General features: G+C 42.6%; 1 protein-coding gene across 1 annotated transcript; it reads right to left on the bottom strand.

Moving 5' to 3' along the window:
* Positions 1-10,274: 10,274 nt before the first annotated feature.
* metrn (meteorin, glial cell differentiation regulator) lies at positions 10,275-15,801 on the bottom strand. The gene is made up of 4 exons (XM_069155776.1): positions 15,501-15,801; positions 14,271-14,704; positions 12,741-12,800; positions 10,275-12,095 (listed from the first exon to the last, which is right to left on the bottom strand). The coding sequence occupies exons 1-4, from the start codon at positions 15,605-15,607 to the stop codon at positions 11,782-11,784; spliced, it is 915 nt and encodes a 304-aa protein (XP_069011877.1). The 5' UTR covers positions 15,608-15,801; the 3' UTR covers positions 10,275-11,781.
* Between the last annotated feature and the right edge of the window lie 2,716 nt (positions 15,802-18,517).

The following is an 18,517-nucleotide window of genomic DNA, read 5'->3' as shown; positions in this document are numbered from 1 at the left end:
TGGTTGTGAGAAGTCTTGAATTAAAATAACAACATTTAAAGCCTTTTTAAGTCGACACTCCACATAAATCTAACTGAATAATCAACTTTAAGCATTTCTACCCATATGGGACGTGTTTTACACCATCAGTAGGTGGTGCTGCTCACACTGATGGTTTCCTATATGAAAGGCCCCCAAAGAAATCTGGCCTTGAGAAAAAAATGCCTGGAATGTTTGTAAAGCTTATGTCAATTTCACGAGCTCGGGAGAAGAAAGCGTTGTGACAATGAGGGGTCACCCTGGTGAGAATAATGTCATTACATGTTACCCAGACACGTACACGCCCGTGAATACTTTTCCCGTCAATGCCGTGCTGAGAACCGCGGGGCAAACAAGCCGGGCTTTTTCCAGAATGGAGGGTTCACATTTATAACCTCAGTGATGGTGTGAATAGCCAACTACTCCCTTTAAATCCCTTTAATGGTGAAAGGGTCTGCATTTTTTTTTTTTTTTTCTCGTGTGTTTGGTGCCCATGCTTCATGCCACAGCTGACATAAAAGCTATTAAACAGTCCCTTTAGAAGTATCTGAAAAGTTGTCAGGTTTGGTTTAAACGTATGAGTTTAAATCAGACTTTATTAGTTTTTCTTAGTCTCTTTACTGGTATAAGTTAAAATGTTGAAGTTAAGATACTCCGGGGAATGATGGGAAAAATGGAGGCGATTGAGAGAGTCATACGCATGTCACCCCAATTCCCTTTTCAGGGGGCATGCCAGTCGTGGGAGGGAGGGAGGAGGGGCTGGGGAGCATGGGTGTGAAAGTTTGAGAGGAATGGGAAGTGGGATTTTGTTAGTAATGTATTACACTCCCAGGGCCCTGGGAAAAGGGGTGGAGGTGGGGGTGTTCAGCTTGGGTCGTTGCCAACATAGTCACTGTGCCAAAACGCTGGGTGCTGGGCACCACTCCTCTCACCGGCAGATCTGTGGGAAAATCCTAAAACCAGGTTGTTCTCTGCTGCCCGTTCACCAAACACAGGGAGGTGGTGTGTCTGCAGAGACCGCTGCAAACTTGTACAAATAAAATGCACAATGTAAATTTAAAAAAAAAAACAAGAAAAGAAGTAGAAATAGTAACATTACAAATGTGTAGTAGTCTGGTGCCCTGCAGCTGGTCCCCACGGCAACGTGCCAAGATTTTTTCTTCCAAGTCGATACATCTTGGACAAGTTGACTTGTTGGTATGTGAGCAGCTTTTTATCTTCCACTTATGTGGCCGCTATTATGATGTAAATACTGTTCATAGCAATTATTAGATGAGATCCAACGGATACAAATTTGACAACAAAACAAACGTTAATTAATGATTTTTGCTGCCGTGTTGAAATGTTACAAAATTGACAAAGACGTCATTTTAATAGTAGAAAGAATAAAAAGGAGTGGGTGGTGACGCCATCTGCAGTTATTTTGCTATGAAACAACTGTATCCAGCTGGGTAGAAACTTAACAGTGAAGAGTTCTCACTGACTTTGTCGAACCAAACCGGAGACAATGTCGCTGTTTCAAGTGTAATTTATCACCGTAACCCCCAACCCTACATACAATGAATCAATTCATGCAAGGCAGTAATTGAGTGATAAGATATTACATATTAATATGGTGAATGTGTTAAAATAATCACATTTCATGTAATTCAATTCAATTTCAATTCAGTTATATTTATATTAGGCCAAATCACAACACAAGTCAACTCAGGGCACTTAACATAGTAAAGTCCTTACAACAGAACCGCACACCATTAATAATCCTTAAACTAAGCCTGTTGTGCTCTATCTGCCTTCTCAATACAACCCATTCATATTTTACTGAAGTGATCTTACTTGATGAATCCCACATATGTTGTAGATCAAGTTCTGACAAGTTCTAGGATGCCATCAACACTAAAACTTAGAAATTATGATCAAATCCAATGAACTCATTTGTGTCTTATCAAAGCTAAAGTTGATTTGCTATTGCAATGCATTCTGTAATCCTGTAGCTTCTTTTGTACAGAGTTAATGGACATCAGTCTGTTTAAATGAGTGGAGTCTATCTCATCTACTGAACTTTTTCACCTTACAATGGCAAAAAAAAGAATACGCTGTGATTGTGTAATCTACACATTCAGGCTCTCATATCAGTACAAATGGTTCCTTTTTTCTGTCCTTTCAGACTTTCACAAAAATTCTGACGCAAATAAATGAACTTGATGTGACTTTTTAAATGGACTTGTTTTACACAGTTTATTTGGGTGTTAAAAACATGTAACAGTACATTACAGCATTCAGCTCACCTGACCGATAACATAGACCGTTAAAAGTGAAATATTTCTGAGCATGTTTACTCTATTTGCAGGATTGCAGCATAATATTGCAAATATTTTCAAAATAACACCTTGTGAAAATAGCTGCACATCAACGGAAGATTAGGTCGAACTCATAATGAAATTTCAAACAGTTTGATTACACCATAGATTTGCGTTCTGGTCATTACATGTATTTCTGCGTCATTATACTGCAAGACCCTGATTCAATCAACGTTAAGACTGCACGTTAACATATGATCCTTAATCGCTTTCTCTGCTCTCTTCTGTTTCGTTGATGTTACTTTGGACGCACATTTGGTTTGGTGGTGGGAAAGTGGGGAGACAGGTTGGATGAATGTGTCGTTCGGAGGATGGGAAGCAGGGTGTAGCGATGCAGAGGAAGTACCTCACATGGCTCGCGATGGGCCGCTCGTCAAGAGGCCCTTTGTTTTAGGAGGTTAATGCCTAATTGATACAGGCTTAATGAGAGCTGGCTGTGTGTGCGGTGTGTGTGTGAGCCGAGGGGCTCGATGGCCCCACTGTAATTGGAACGGACAAGCCTTGTGTGGAGGAGTGCACGGGGAAGGGATTTATGGGAACGCAAGGAAAGAAGAGGCAGAGTGGGAATGAGGAAGAGAAGGTGACAATGAGAAGGAGGAATGTGGGGGCAGTGAGAGAAGAATCTGGTGTGATCGTGAAAGCATGATAGAAATGCAGTGACAATAAAAAAAACGAGTACGAAGTGGAAGCAGGATGTTCTCATGGTTGTTTAGTCGGTGTCCTCTCAGGTTTTAGGGGCTTTATTATGTATTATAAATCATTTTCTGTCAAATTTAATGTTCAATACACAGCATACTTGAAGCAAAAATGCAGACGTGGACTGTAACTGTCTGTTTTCCGAGACACCTGTCTTTTCTGATGAGCTGTCTTTTCACCCCCTCTTTTTTCAATCTGACAGTCTGAGACTATTCATGCAAGAGTCCTCAGCTTCCCTCCAGACAGGCTTTCAGCATGAAGGCTGGAGAGGCATTAAGAGGGAGGAGGGAAGGGGCAGGAGAGGCGAGCACAGAAAGAACCATGCACTTCAGAAAACCTTGAAGAATTAGGACTGAAAGCTGTGGAGATTCTGGGTGGCTAAAAGAGACGGGAATAAAAAATAAACGGGGTCTGTGTGCATAATTTTAAAGATGAGAGGGAAGAATGAAAATAAAATATGATTTTTTTTTTTTTTTTAAGCAGGTTAAGCTCCAAAGAGGCATGCTAAATGATCAAATGTGATAATTGAATGGAGTGTGTGGAAGAAAGACAGAATACAGGGTGACAAAAGAGACGAGGAACAGTTACAGTAAGGGTGAGAAAGACGGGAGGGAGGCAGCTTGATGAACAGCAGCGAGTGAGAATGAGGCTGAGTGTCGGTGAGGGAAGGAGAGAGGGACAGACCCTCTGCTTTCCCACACTCGGCCCGTTCCCACAGTGGACCCGGCTAATCCCTGTCTTAATTGGGGGAGAATTCCAGTGCACATGTTCCCCTGGAATGAATGTTAGAGCGAAGGGAGAGGAGAGCTCGGGAGCTTCTAACACATCGTACAGGCCCCAGCGGCCGGGCTGATGCACACTGTGAGTGCACTTTGTCGGAATATAAACATGCCGCCCGACTGTCAGCACATCTGATGCATAAATGGCTTCAGAAGTTGTTGCGTTTCTTTTTTCTTTTGACTAGATCCAACGTGAGAAATGCTCTCAGCAGCAGCTTGGCATTGCTTTGTCACATTCCACCACGTGAGACGTATGTAACTTAAAAGTTTCATTTAATGGATGTTAAAAGGATAAATCCTTCATTCATCAGTTTCAACACTGTTAAAAGTTTGGTTCACTCAAATGTCAAGACGAAATGTGTGTCTCTCACCTCTAGAGCCACCGGACCATGAATAGTTTCAGTCTTAATGCGCCAGGGTTTTAAGATATTTGCATACTGGTGGTACCCAGTACAATATTTTCTCATGACCCGTCCTTCAAGGGAAGTTGTTCCGAAAAACCGTAAACACTGAACTTTCGACTTGATCAGTCAACCGAGAATCAACCCTTGCTCTGGATAATCCTCAGTTTTTACTTAGAATTTGATTTAGATTTTCTGGATGCCAACTGGTTAATCACAGAGACTGTGGCACCGTGTTAAAACATTCACAGTTCAGTTTTTGGGGCATTTGAAATGGTTTTAAAAAACCAAAACTGAATACCAGGTTTTCCAGTGGTCAAACACATGACTCACCAGTTTTCCCTGATATTCAGCCATCATACCGGAGAAATTCAGCAGCAGAGGAACCATTTTCTCCACCTCCACTAGACTCAATGGACCAAATTGAAATGCAAGTACATTGCATACTGGGCTTTGTGATTGGAATCAAAGATATTCAGCAATGTTCATGAGCTCATTTTCTAGCAGGGTATCTGTGTACCAATTTGGTAATTGTCACAGATATTCACACAATAATGGTGGGAATTGTAGGAAATCATTACCTAGAAGTTAGAGAGGCTTGAGAGGCACAAAACAGAACTACAAACCTTAATATACAATACCAATTTATGACATCTAACATAATTTCTGTATCAACACCATGTTTTCATCATGTCCCACCTCCGTGCACCAGGTATATCTGTTGACAAATCTCACCCTGAAGCTGTTTTGCAGGAGAAAAATGCAAGGAGATACTAGTAGCATAACAAAACCACAGTGAGAGGCAGTTTCGTTCCTGCCTACCTCTTTCCTTAATAAACAGTTTGAACAATAGGCACAGTGCAATACGTCTCAGAGGAGGTAACCCAAGACAAGTCCTCTAAGGGGAAAGATAACAGGCAAAAAGAAAATGGGCAAAAGAAGGTGAGGCAGGCAGCGCTGCAGTTTGCAAGATTAGATGGAAAAAAACAGAAAATGGGTGGGAGGTAGTGAGACAAGAGCTCAGCTAATCTGCCGGGGAAGTTTCTCCCTTTTGTGTTGACAATCAGAAATGTTTTGTCAGAAAACTATAATCCTGGTGGTTAATTGCTAGGGTTTGAGGGCTCAGCAAAAAAACAGGTGTGTTTCCCTGTGATGGGTAGACTCTCAGTCTGGGGCTTAATATCCAAAGGACTGACGTCAGCCACGCAAGGAAGCAGGACAGAGTCCAAGTGTCATTGTTTGACAAGAGTTTTGCTCAGAGATGAGGATTTTAGCAGCAAAACAACTGAAAGAACATTCAAGTTACAATTCAGAAATGATCATATGATGATAGCTGATATTTTAAAATAAGCATTGGTTAATATTTTGATAATTTGCCATGCTGTCAGTCTTGCTTTGTAGATTTCAGCGTGGATCTGTCGCATCGTAACAACTATTTGATGGCTTGTGATATGAAGATTGATGTGATCTGTGCACAGATGTTGGTCTCCAGAGGATGAACCCTCCTGCCTTTAGACATCTCCTGACTTTTCCTCTCGTGTCACCATTGAGGGTTCACATTTTCCCCCTTCATTGAAATATCATGTTTGATGGATTGCCATAACATTTTGTACTTGGTATTTAAAGTAACCGGAAGATGAATCCTCATTACTTTGGTGATTCTTGGATTTATTTTCATTCCCCACTCGTTGGTCAAATTTTGATACAAACATTCACGGTAGGCAAAGGATGAGTCCTTATGTTTTAGGTGATCTTCTGACTTTTCTTGTAGCACCTTGACAAAGTTGACATTTTTGTGTTTCTCAGGTTAACTAACAGTCCTCTAAGGTGTCATGTAGGGGCTACTTACAACCAAATATAAACAGCAAAACTACATTCCAATTGCCTTAGCTGTATGTTTTGTGTTTATAGCATGCTATCCATCTATCTATCTATCTATCGATCTATCGATCTATCTATCTATCTATCTATCTATCTATCTATCTATCTATCTATCTATCTATCTATCTATCTATCTATCTATCTATCTATCTATCTATCTATCTATCTATCTATCTATCTATCTATCCATCTATCTACCTACCTACCTACCTACCTACCTACCTACCTATCTATCTATCTATCTATCTATCTATCTATCTATCTATCTATCTATCCATCTATCCATCTATCCATCCACCCATCCACCCATCCAACCAACCAACCAACCAACCAACCAACCAACCAACCAACCAATAAATGTCTCGAAGTAGCATTATTAGAGTATGATGTCAGAGTTTGGAGGTTTTGTGCTTGTACCCCCTGCAGGCGATGTCTGCCCCAGGATTCAACGGAGGAGATGGCAGCTGTGTTCAGTTCAAACGGAGGGTTAGTGAGCGGGCCTTCGCTGGAGGGGGTTGCAATTCATTCCCTCTGTCTTTCCTTACAATACTTTTTTTTTGGCGGGAAAGCACCAAAGACGCTTGTTTGACCCAACTTGTGTTTCTTTACAGGACCCCCTCCCTGAGAAAAGTGTCGCCCGCCTCCACACTCATACACCATGTCCACCCTGTCTTGATTGATTTTCAGTGCGCATTTTGGAAAGGATTACAGCCATCTGCAGGCTCTTGAGGAACAAAGGGGGCTCCTCGCTCTCCTCCCTTCAGTACTTCAGAGGGATAACATGGCCAGATAAACATGCTCTTGCACCGCTTTACACTTGTTCTCTATTCTGCCTTGACCTCTCAATCCACCCAAACTGCCCACTCTACTTTAAAACTGATCACATTATTCTCTCCTAATGTCAGTCTGCTCTGGGAAAAGTACTCTACACATTAGTTTTTGTAAATTGCTCACTGGAGATTAGTCAGTATGAGTCACTGCACAGACAAAGTTCTTCCATTAAAGACAGAGCAGGGCTTGAAGTTTAATATTTGATAATGGTTGCCACTTTTATGGTCTGAGGATAAGCACTCGGGCAGAGCAAGTTATCATGTTCTCACACCTGAACACTCACAGTTTCCTTTTGGAAATCAACCCTCCCAGCTGTTCCAGGGTGTTATGGGAACCAGAAATTGTCAGCTGGGAATCTGGGATGCCAAAATGTGGTAATAGATTTCAGGCTCACTCTCAGCTGGTGTTGCTGATGGAGAGGCAGCGGGATGCACAGCCAGTGAGTCACAGGAGGAGATGGACAGACCACTTGGTCTCATATTTGGTTACAGTGTTTTCCTTTACAAAATCATTTGTTTTTGTGGAAATTAAAGGAGATTTCATAAATTCTTACTAATTTAGCTTGTAAAAAAAAAAAAAGCAGTACAGAAGCAAAAATCAGCAAAACTTACACATCAAATCAAAAAAGAAATACTAACAGTTAGCTTTAGCTTTTAAGCTAATCTCTTTTGACAAACGTCAAGATATTAATGTAATCATTTTGCATAATCGTCAGACTTGTTTCCATTCATCAGCTGGATGAAACTAACAGATATATCATATTTCCATGTCATGCCTAAACATTTCATATACCCCATTTTGAGGTGGCATCAATACAGACATACATCTAAAATCTTGTGAGGGAACGATAGTTATGTTTCACCTGAAAGTGTTTGAAAGACATTTAGCATGAACTCGGTCAAAGTACACACTGAACAGCGAACTCTTTATCACCTGCCACCGAGGACCAAGAGTGAATCACTGTGGAAAAAGAAAACTGCCAAAGAGCTTCGGAGATTTAGTCATTTAACAGCCTCAAGTGCCGTTTAGCACGAGGAGAGAGATATGAGATTTGGGTCAAGTGTGTGTCAGAGCAGTGCAACCACTGTTTTGGAACCACAACAGCACAACAAGCAGCAGCTGTGGACCAAGTTGTGGGAAAGATTAGCTGATGGACCTATGAAAAGAGCAGGATATGCGTGAGAAGCTCTATTGTGTACTAAAAGAGAGATATAGTACAGAAATGAAAATTAATACGGAGATTACTTTAACCCTGGAAAAGGATATCAATAGTTTATACAAGAAATTGAATGGATGTTCCTTCAGTTATACAGCAACACAAAAACCGGAGCAGAGCTGATTTCAGATTTGACCTGCAGAGCACAAACAGACAAGATTGAAATCAACATGAACTGCTGAAGAAAACTGAAACCAGTGTTTTGCTCATATATGGCAGTTTGTGCATGTCTGATTAATATTGTTTTAAAAAAGAATACATGCAGGAAGATTTGGCTGGTTTGATATCTGACTAAGTACATCCTGTATCTGACTTATGAACCTTTATATAGATGGATAACAGGAAGAGTTTCTGCTGGAAACACAGGACTGGGTGGGGTGTTGTACTCTACTATGTCCAGGCGCACCTTTCCCCTGTCTGTACTGCTCTCATCTCTGGAGCTTTGTCTTCGGCCACTTCCCCTCCAACTCCCATGGGGGCCTGTTGCAAGCCCACACCCAGCAACTCTCTCCTGCTGCTTCAGATTCTCCTTTCCTGAGCACTTCCTGCTCTGCCATGTCCATACCTCGGCTCAGCCCCGCAACGAGACAGAATAAAGAGAGGACGGGGGTGGGCGGGGGAGGAGGGTTTATTGTGTGTCTACAGAGCAAATGAAAATAACTCGGCATTGAAGGAATGCATTCCATCATTACCAGTGAATGGAAGTCACCACAATGTGTTCAGTATGGTGCATGCATTAAAACATTATTAGCTTTTATTTAACTCATACAAAAGTAAACTGTGCCCCTTTGTAGTTGCTACGCTGACATTAATACGGCTTCTTTAGGGGTTCAAGCTGGGGTCACAAAGAAGTGACAACAATGCAGGAAGTTGAGCTTGGTCTAAATGTCACATGACGTATTAGGTGAGGGAGTATAATTTGAGTGCTCTTTGTTTTGGCTTATCAGCCCTGCAGCACGAACCTCGGATGGACTGAAAGGGAGGCGGCAGAGGAGTGTGTGTGTGTGTGTGTGTGTGTGTGTGTATGTATGTGTGTGTGTGTGTGTGTGTGTGTGTGTGTGTGTGTGTGTGTGTGTGTGTGTGTGTGTGTGTGTGTGTGTACTGGGCAGCTCAGGGGGCCCCCAGACACAGGATGTTTTAAAGGGGCACTGAGGCAGTAAATAGCTGGGGAGGCTGGAGGTTCACATACAGGAGCTCCTGATGCAGCAGCAAACCAGTGTATTTCTGAGGCTGATAGAGCTGGCCGGACGTGGGAAGCATGTCGAGCTTTTGTGATTCTTTTCCATTTAACCTGAACACCATGTTAATTCCCCAGCTGCTCTTTTTCAAAAGGATTTACTGCACGCTGTAAATCTGAGACTTTACTGAGGTGTGTGCAGGACATGTTTAGGCAGACAGGAGAAACAGGTGGTGAATTTATCATAGAGGTTCAGTAACGTGGATGTGCATGTATTATCTACTGTGCAGCTCCTTATCTGTTAGAGCAGAAAATGTACCACAGTCAGCCATGACAGGGAGCCGATATGCTACAAGATGCTGTAGGCCGAACCAAAGCTGAGAGTGCAAACAAACTCCAGGTTGAAAGGCGGACGACCTTCGAGAAGGAAGGACATTGTTTGATTGTGTCCTTGTGCACACGTGGTCAGGATGAAGTGAGCGACTGTGTGGCACCTCGGCTCAGCCGAGTCTGCCATGCCGCTCCCTTAATGGCAATTTATTACTTCCTGAATGCTGAAAATGGGAGTCTGAGGACAACAGAATTCCAACTGTTGTTTTCTACCTCCTTCCCTGTCCGAACGGCCTCAGCCCCTAAATCTCTCTCCCTCTTTTAGGTCCTCTCGCCCTCTCAGGCATGCCATTTGTTCCGAGCCTTCAGGAATCTGATTCATGAGTACTTGAAGTGACTTATGTCTGAGGAAAGTTTACCATGGAGGGAACCTTTGGACTCAACCCTTTGATGTGGACTAAACATTTAGATGACTTAGAGAAGAGGATTATGGAGCATTAAAGAGCCGTGTAGAGTTACAAAGCTTTAAAGAGTACGTTTTAAGTAAAAAGGCTTCAAGAAAATAAATACCTCCAACAACAATGATATTTTTTTTTAAACAGAATATTTAATAACGCAGACAAACATAAAAAATATTCCACAATACAGGCACAAAACTTTTTTCATTCTTCTGTTTCTAGAATTTCTTATCAACATATTTACATTCACATTGATATTAACATAAACTCAAATCAGAAATAACAGCAAAATGGCAATGTATGCACATTATGGTAATTTGGTATGAACCCCTACTCCTTGTTGATATAGTGCACATTAGCTATGGATCACTTTACATCACAGAATTTTACACATTAAATGCATATTTTGTTTTCTCTTGAGCTAGCCGTGTCCAGTGGAGCAATGCGTTTTTTCCACCAAAATTTCATATAATCCAACTAGACTTCAGTTATGAATGGCTGTTGTCTTCAGTTTAATGAACATTGCTGAATATATACAGTTGAATATCTTTTTTTTTTTTACTTCTTACAATATATAACAACAGAGAGCAGAAAATGACTCGACAACAACCAGATTCATAACTGCTTTGGCAAAACTCCTGCTACTGAACACAGACACACTTTTAAATATTCTTTAAAATCACATACAGTCCAATTAGTTAAATTTTCTGCAGAAATATTGCATGCTATGGAAATTAAACATATAAAATATTTTTCTCTTGTCTCCTCACAAGCAAAATCTCAGACTGGCTAGAATATGAAAGTGCTTTCAGCACTGTATTGAGCTGTGAAGCTGCTCGTGTAGCCTTAGCTTTGTGTTACTACTGTATGTGCTCACATTATCTGTACATATATTAAATTCTGAATCGCTCCACTATGCTACATATAGTTGCTTTTTATTTGGTTTTCAGTGCTTGCAGCATCACACTTTCCAGATCATTCCCTTTCCTTTATCAGTGCAAATAGTGTTTGAACATTTCCTTTACTGAGGACTTTATATAATCTCCTTGATAATCGTAAAACTGAAGACAACCCCAGTGCAGAGGAAGCCAGCTACACATCAGGTGTTATCTTAACAAATACACTGTGAATAAAAGGCAGCCATTTTGAAAGCTTAGACCACAGCAACACCTGTCTCAAGTGACTCCTCAGCAGGATATTAGCCAATAGTCAGGAAACTTTCTATCAAACTTTTCCTAATTTTTCCTGAGTTTCAAAGCAATGACTCTCAGTAGGCCTGAATAATGACTTGACCTAATCTATTCCAAATGGAAAGCTTGGCGATAACTGTGACTATCTTTGCTGCATCAATGTTGGTAAAACTGTCCGGTGCCGTATGCTTGTAATCGTCACTTCAGCCATGTCACGACTCCTTCAAGACTTTCGGACCCGGCGACTGCATATTGCACTGAAATGGTGTTGGAAAAGGTCCATTTCAATCCTCAGTCCTTCGGGAATACGATGTCCGTTGGTGGTTCTGAGACCATTTGCACATCGTGGCGTCTTCCTGAACGTGGAGCAGGGCTGAGTTTCGGCCTGCCTTTCAGCACAGCTTCGATTCTGCATGGTCGACAAGCTGCTGCACAGTTTCTGTCTCAGTCTACCGGCAGTTCGCAGGGTATCTGCTGCGCTGCTTTGGCTGTGGTGTAAGCCCTCTGGAAGTCCTTGTAGCGGGGAGCACAGCCCAGCCAGGCCTCACCGAAATGGACGCGGCCGGTGAAAAGGAAGCTCCCGGGTCCTGGTTTGACGCCACACTGAAGCAGAGTCCTGATCTCGCCGCGGCTGGCCAGGCGACTGTTGCTGGTGAACAGGGCGTACTTCTGACGAAACACGCGGGTGGCGCTGACCTTGATCACTGCTGCTCGTAAGTTCTCATCCTCCTCCACTGACCGGATGTTACCTCGCACCACTGGGAAAGAGCAGGACCCTCAGGTTAATTTCAAGTTCATTTTCATTATAATCTTACATTATAATTATAATTATTCCTTTAATTTACATTAAAGCAAGAAAAAATAACTTTGGCGTATTTTCTCCATCTTGCTGATGTGTCATTGTCCTATTTCAGGCCTGGTTCAGATGTGGTTCTTTGTGAGCCACCAACTGATGGAAAGTCGTAAGAGGACCCTGGCCTGTTCACTAATCCTTCTAACTTTTGTTGCCAGCTGAACTTCTCAGTGGCCTTACAGCTCAATCAGAGGCCTGCAGATTAGTCCACTGCTCTTTCTCCTGGGGGGTGATGTTAGGATTAGTCCACTACAGTGCCTCCACTAGGGGCTCCTGTGGGTGTGTGATGGGAGGTGCTGAGATCTGCTGTTTCACCTTTAACCTTTGCACTTTTGAGAGGAGCACATTCGTTGGCCTTTAAACCAATTCGACACAGCCGATTTGTTGATCCTGATGAGAAATAATTTCACTCTATGGCTTTGCTTCGATGTCTGTGTTCAGTCTGTGTTCTGGGTTAATATGTTAATCTAAACTAAAAAGAATTTGAGGGGGTGGATTCACTGATTTTGATTCTTGGGTTAGCTATTTACTTTTATATGTGGAAACTTACCAAAGTCACTGGTGCAAACAGCCATCAGGATCTCTGTGTTGTTGCAGGGTCTGCAGGCATCTGGAAAGACAACAAGGGGAGAAAGAAAAGAGAAGGAGAGTCAGTTGGTGACCTCATACAAGATTCTGCTGGAAAAAAAAAACACCTATATGCTAATACCCAGGAAATCACAGACCAAATTTCCAGATCACATTCACTGGAATGTGAGATGAGAGTCCGGACCTTCAACTCAACAAAGGAGAGAAACCAACCATTGCGCTCTAACAGACAGCTGCTACTTTTACAGTTGGCAAAGGAGGACCAGAGGAGCTTTAAGGTATGAGGCTCTTCCACACTAGACAGTTTAAAGGCCAAATGAAACTCCCCCTTAAAGCCTTCCAGGGTGTCTACAGTCACACCTCATCAAAGCCAAGACAGGGGCCAGAGAGGGAGTAGGGCAGGACTTCAAAGATTTTTAAATAAGTTAAGTCCCACTCCTTAAAAACTACTGTGCTGTAACTCTGCAAAGGCTTGACACCTTTTTTCAGAACTAAAAAAAAAAATAAAGTGCACCTTACAAAGTTTTCTAACATGATTTGGACACTAAAAAAGACTAAAGCCAGCAGAGCTCTGGCTGGCTGCACTGACTGAACTGTGGCTGGAAAAAAAAAAAAAAAAGTCCTGGCATTTTTTAAAGTTCTCCTTGTGGTTCTTTGGAGGCCCCTTGCCCACCCCACACATTCTCCTCCTTAGTGAAAACCTCTTAATAAATGAGATTCCTTCCTCTCTAGTCCACAGCAAACCCCCTTCCAAACCTAATCTGTGTGTGTGTGTGTGTGTGTGTGTGTGTGTGTGTGTGTGTGTGTGTGTGTGTGTGTGTGTGTGTGTGTGTGTGAGTGAGGGGGCTGTACTCCTACAGACAAGTCTCCTCACAGAGAGGCAGCTCAACAAAAGAGGGGAGCATCTCAGCTGGGCAGAGGCCTCCCTGTTGCCTAGGCGACGGCAGTAATCCCAGAATACTCATGCAGCACCCATTCAAAGGGCTCTGGACTCTGGAGAAAGCCCCACATACTGTGCTTTTGTACCCCTCCTCCCAACTCCACAGCTCCCCTGCTCCTGCTCCAAACCAGCACGCCTCTGGGGAAAGTTTGGCCACTTCCTCCTCTCTGCACTCTGCTCAGCCGCGGAAAGTCCAACCAGCCCACAGAGGCCTGCTCTGAATTATGAATCATCTACACAGTGGGTTTTATGGGGTATAATGTGATCACTGTTGGGGCAGAACTGTGCATCTGCCAAACTTTTCAGGAAGGCAGGAAAAGAGCTTCAACCACAGTTTAGGGGGGGGGAGGTGAGAATAAAGTTTAGGTTGCAAGTTAATCAAATTTGTCAAAACTTTTTCTGCACTAAATATTTTCACTAATTTATTAACTATATAACTAACTAACAAATGGAGGTAAAAAATTTTTTTTTTTTTTAAAAAACGTCATTGTGTCTCTTCACAGTTGACCTCTAGTAGCCCCCCTCAAACCAAGATGGCTGCCTCTGACTCACCTTCACTGCTGATGGGGTTGGAGTCCAGCGACAGGCGAGCGGTCCAGTCCCCTCTCAGCTCATAGCGGAAGGAGGCGATCCTCCTGCTGATGTCCTGATGAGGTGTGGCTTGCAGGAAGAGAGCCACCCTCTCGCCAGGCAGCCGGCTGAAGCAGCGCACCCTTGGCGGGGGAGAGGACTCCAGCCGGTCCCCTACCAGGAGCTCCAGGACCCCGTCTCTCTCCAGGTAGAGCTGGGCTCCGTGGAACTCCTCCGAGGGCTTGACGCAGGCCGTGATGAGGCCCGAGCTGCTGCCGCTGGGCCCCACCGCCACAGAGGGCAGGCGGGGTGACAGGGTGAGGCGCAGGGCTCCTTTGGGGTACAGCCAGTCCAGGGTGCCCTCGGAGCAGTGGAGGGAGATCTGCTCCACGCTGCCCTTCTGCTGGGACAAACCGCTGTGGGGAGGACAGGGGAGAGGAAACCAGATCAAATAAACGTTTCGCTGCGATTTATCCCGGCAGGAGTTTGAGCCAGAAATCCAAAACTTTTCTGAAACAACTGCACTTTAATGCAAGATAGTTTGAGATGCTTTAAATCTGATCTTTGCAAACGGGCAACTAAAACCAACATGTCCATCAGAAATGAATAGAACCAGAAAACATGAATTTAATCCTTTATTATTATTATTATTATTATTATTATTATTATTATTATTATTATTATTATTTATCATTAGAAGTTCAGCAGTTAAACACAAACTCAAAAAAAAAAAAGCGCCGCCTACTGGCACATCTGTGGTGCTGACTCCGTCATGAAATCTTCAGGGCCAAACTTTAAATATAAACCTATATATAACGATTAAAGTTCCCCCAAATATATTTGAACAATATGGCTATGATAAGAAAAGCCCTTCAGCAGCTACATCCACACAGTGTGTGTGTGTTTTCTCCATGTATCTGCATTAATCCCTCAGTCTCCTGTCTGTCTGGACCCTCCATGCCTCCTGCAGACAGCCCCGAGGGACAATCGCAGCAGAGGACAACAAACATGTTAGTTGCGCCCTGATGGCGTGCCTCAACATGTTGCATTCAGGCTTTGTGCTTTGCCAGCGGTCACTCACTCTAAAAAAAAAACCCAACAACAACAACAACACACGAGACACCTGTAGCATCTCTCTGAGCTGCGTGTTTTGCAGCATCGTTTCATTAAAGCGAATGCACGAAGATCACAGGGAACACGTGAAATACTTGCCTGCCTCTCCAGCTGCACTGGTCCTCGGAATAGTTTGAGAGGGACACGTCAAAAAAGGCAAAAAGTAAAATCCAAATTGCGTTAATCCAGATCCCGAAGTCAGACATTTTCGACCGTGGATGATGCACTTAAAAAAGAAGAAAGTTCTAACAAAAGATAATTCCAAAAACTGCGATGTCCTACACCTTGGTGAGAAAAATTCCTCTATAAAACAAATGACAATCTACCTGTGATAACCTCCATAACTTCCTATCCTCTTACCCTGATGTGCGCGATAAGAGTGCACAGCTGAACTCGCTCCTCTCCGGGCTGCTGTGCGTCAAGAGACGCGCAGCTCTGAAGTTATTCACCCTCAGAAAAACTTCACGGACCAATCGGAGTCCGACAAGACAAACTTTAAACCACTCACACAGCGGAGGGGGAGGGACGTCTGACCCGCAGGATCAGTAACTGTATGCGGAGATGAACCAGTCCGCTATTGTGTTGGGAATGTCTGCACAGAAAATACGCATTAACTGGCAGCCTAAGAGAGTTTACAGACACTATAGCAGTTTAAAGACCCTCTACAGACATGTTAAAGCATAAAAAAATACTCTGCTGTGAATAATGATTTGTGTCTGATGTTTTTTTGTTTTTTTTTTATCCACAAAATGGTTTATAATCTTTATTTTATTCTGAATCATTTAAAAATACAGAATCTATGAATACCCAAAAATTTTAAAGTCGTCTGCTTTCCATGTGAACTCATTTCTCATTGTATTTGCACGTTTCTACATCGCACTTACTAGTGGTGCATGTTGCATGTAGTACTCACACGTGCATGTCTCAAACCTACTTTAAAAGTGAGCACAGAGGGATTTTTTTTTTCATTCAGCAGAAGAATGTAAAAATAAGACTTTCATGGTCAAATGCATTTTATTTCTGTGAAGGTTAAACATCCAAGTGAAGTAACGATGGGCAAAACACAATCCTGAGTGAAAAGAGAACTGTAAATAGACCCCTTTGCTACTTTGATAGAGTAAAGATATCGTGGTTTATAAATTATTCCCACTTTCTGGGAAATGTTTGCTCATAGTTTTAATGTTTGCATTTTTAAAAGCTCACCAGTTTACGATAACGCTTTTCTTTCTGCTCCGGCCATTTTAAGGGCCTCTGAAATGTCCGAAAATATATTTGACTTCATATTGCTGAAGTAAAAACCGTCTGCATAGAGAAGTGGTCACAGTTCAATAATGCTAACCTGATTTTCAGACAGACCATATATGATGTTGATGATGTTGAAGATTTGGCCTCCTCTGGTTGTCGTGCCCTCTGCCCTTTGCTCCCGCTGGGCTGCTCTTTCATGTTGCGGTATTTATAACCAAATCAAATATTCTTTTGTGCTAATGCTGCCATCCATCTCCCCAAGCCAGTGACTTTTGGTGGACTTGTGTGTGTTTTTTGCGTGCTTGTGTGTGTGTGTGTGTGTGTGTGTGTGTGTGTGCGTGATGAATGTCTCGGTCCCTCCGATGGAGTTATGACAAGGCCTCAGACCAACACAAAGGCACATGTGCAGAAATCCAGCTGCTTTATTGTCTGCAGCAGGACGGAGCTTTGTTTTCTGCGGGGCATTTCAAAGCAGCAGAGTTTAAAGCACAAAGCGACGGGGGGGGGGACTCGGTCAAAGACAAATGAATATATTAGTGCCTAAACTTGGGTATGGACTTCACAAGACTGTCACAGCAGCCACGTGTGCACAGTGTGCTCAGACATGGACAGTGAAATTTACACATTTTGTCAAACACATCATGTATTCATGCATCTGTCCATTAAAACAAAAGCGCACACGCTCCATGTGACCCTGTCATGACCTGAGCTACAGTTGTATCCAGCCTGGATCATATTCGGTGCTGAATGCACACGAGGATCTTCCACTTCAAGCTTCTGATTTAATGTGGTTCTCTACTGTTGGATTACAACATTATCAATGTCTTGCAGTGAGTGAATTAGAGGAATGTCATGTGCAACCAGATGACAAACTACACATAACATGTCAATATAATGAGTTTTAGAGGTGCACTGTTAAAGTTAGTGACTGTTCCTTGACTGGGACCAGTTGCCAGGCAACCAGTTGAAACTCTAGTGAGATTCAGGCTTTGAACTGATACCAATACATCATCAGTATATCAACAATAATTCATATTGCTTTATAATTATTTCTTTTCCATCAAATATTTATAAATTAAGATCATATTTTATTAATCCCACAGAGGGGGAATGCAGTTGTAACAGCATCTTAAGGATACAAGTAGAAAAAAGATGAGTACAAAATTTCAAATACACATAATACATAAAATAAAAATAGAATTGAATAAAAATGTTTCGAAAATGTAAAAAAAAAAAAGAAAAAAGGGTCCTAATCTGTATGTCCTGTATGCAGTGAACTCTGATGTGGCAGTACGAGACCCTTTCATCCACCTTGTATCAACATGTTGTATTCATAGGACCTTTGACTACACACAGAAAAGAACCACAGATGACACATCAGTGTGCAGAGCTACAATCAAACGAAGGTCGGTGTGCGTGCGTGAGCCAACAGACCTGCTCGTCTCTACATCCAGAACAATGCCATCTTTGACTGTAAAGACACACTGCCTGTTTGTCCTCATAGTTTAACCACCGAAGCAGATTCCCGGAGAGTTTCTGCTCTCTGTGTGTCCTCTGCGTTCCCACCAGCCCGCCAATGAGAAGGTCTTCAAACAGTGCCGCCGTACGCACACGAGAGTTTGCGTGCGTGTGTGAGCTCTGTGTATTTACTTGGTGGGCTGTATTCCTCTGCGTGTCGGTATGTCCAAACACAGGGAGGATGTAGTGACAGTGTGCTGTTGGTCGTATTTATGGAGCCTTGACATTGTGTGTAACTTTCTCTCACTGTTTCTTCTCACTGCCTCAGACACAGAGACTCTTCTCATGTTTGAAAAAGGGAGATAAGAGGGTGTTTTTTTTTTCCCCTTTAGAGTTGGCAGGCAGAAATTTTA

This window comes from Embiotoca jacksoni, unplaced genomic scaffold, assembly GCF_022577435.1.
Source record: "Embiotoca jacksoni isolate LCO1_2020_lvr unplaced genomic scaffold, fEmbJac1.0.p SCAF_20, whole genome shotgun sequence".
NCBI classification, from domain to species: Eukaryota; Metazoa; Chordata; class Actinopteri; family Embiotocidae; genus Embiotoca; species Embiotoca jacksoni.
This window is presented reverse-complemented; position numbering and strand designations above follow the sequence as displayed.

Coding starts and splice junctions, on each gene's coding strand:
- metrn (XM_069155776.1), bottom strand. CDS start 15,607: ATGTCTGACTTCGGGATCTGGATTAACGCAATTTGGATTTTACTTTTT. Junction 12,801..14,270: donor CAACCCCATCAGCAGTGAAG/GTGAGTCAGAGG, acceptor TTGTCTTTCCAG/ATGCCTGCAGACCCTGCAAC. Junction 12,096..12,740: donor TGTTTGCACCAGTGACTTTG/GTAAGTTTCCAC, acceptor GCTCTTTCCCAG/TGGTGCGAGGTAACATCCGG.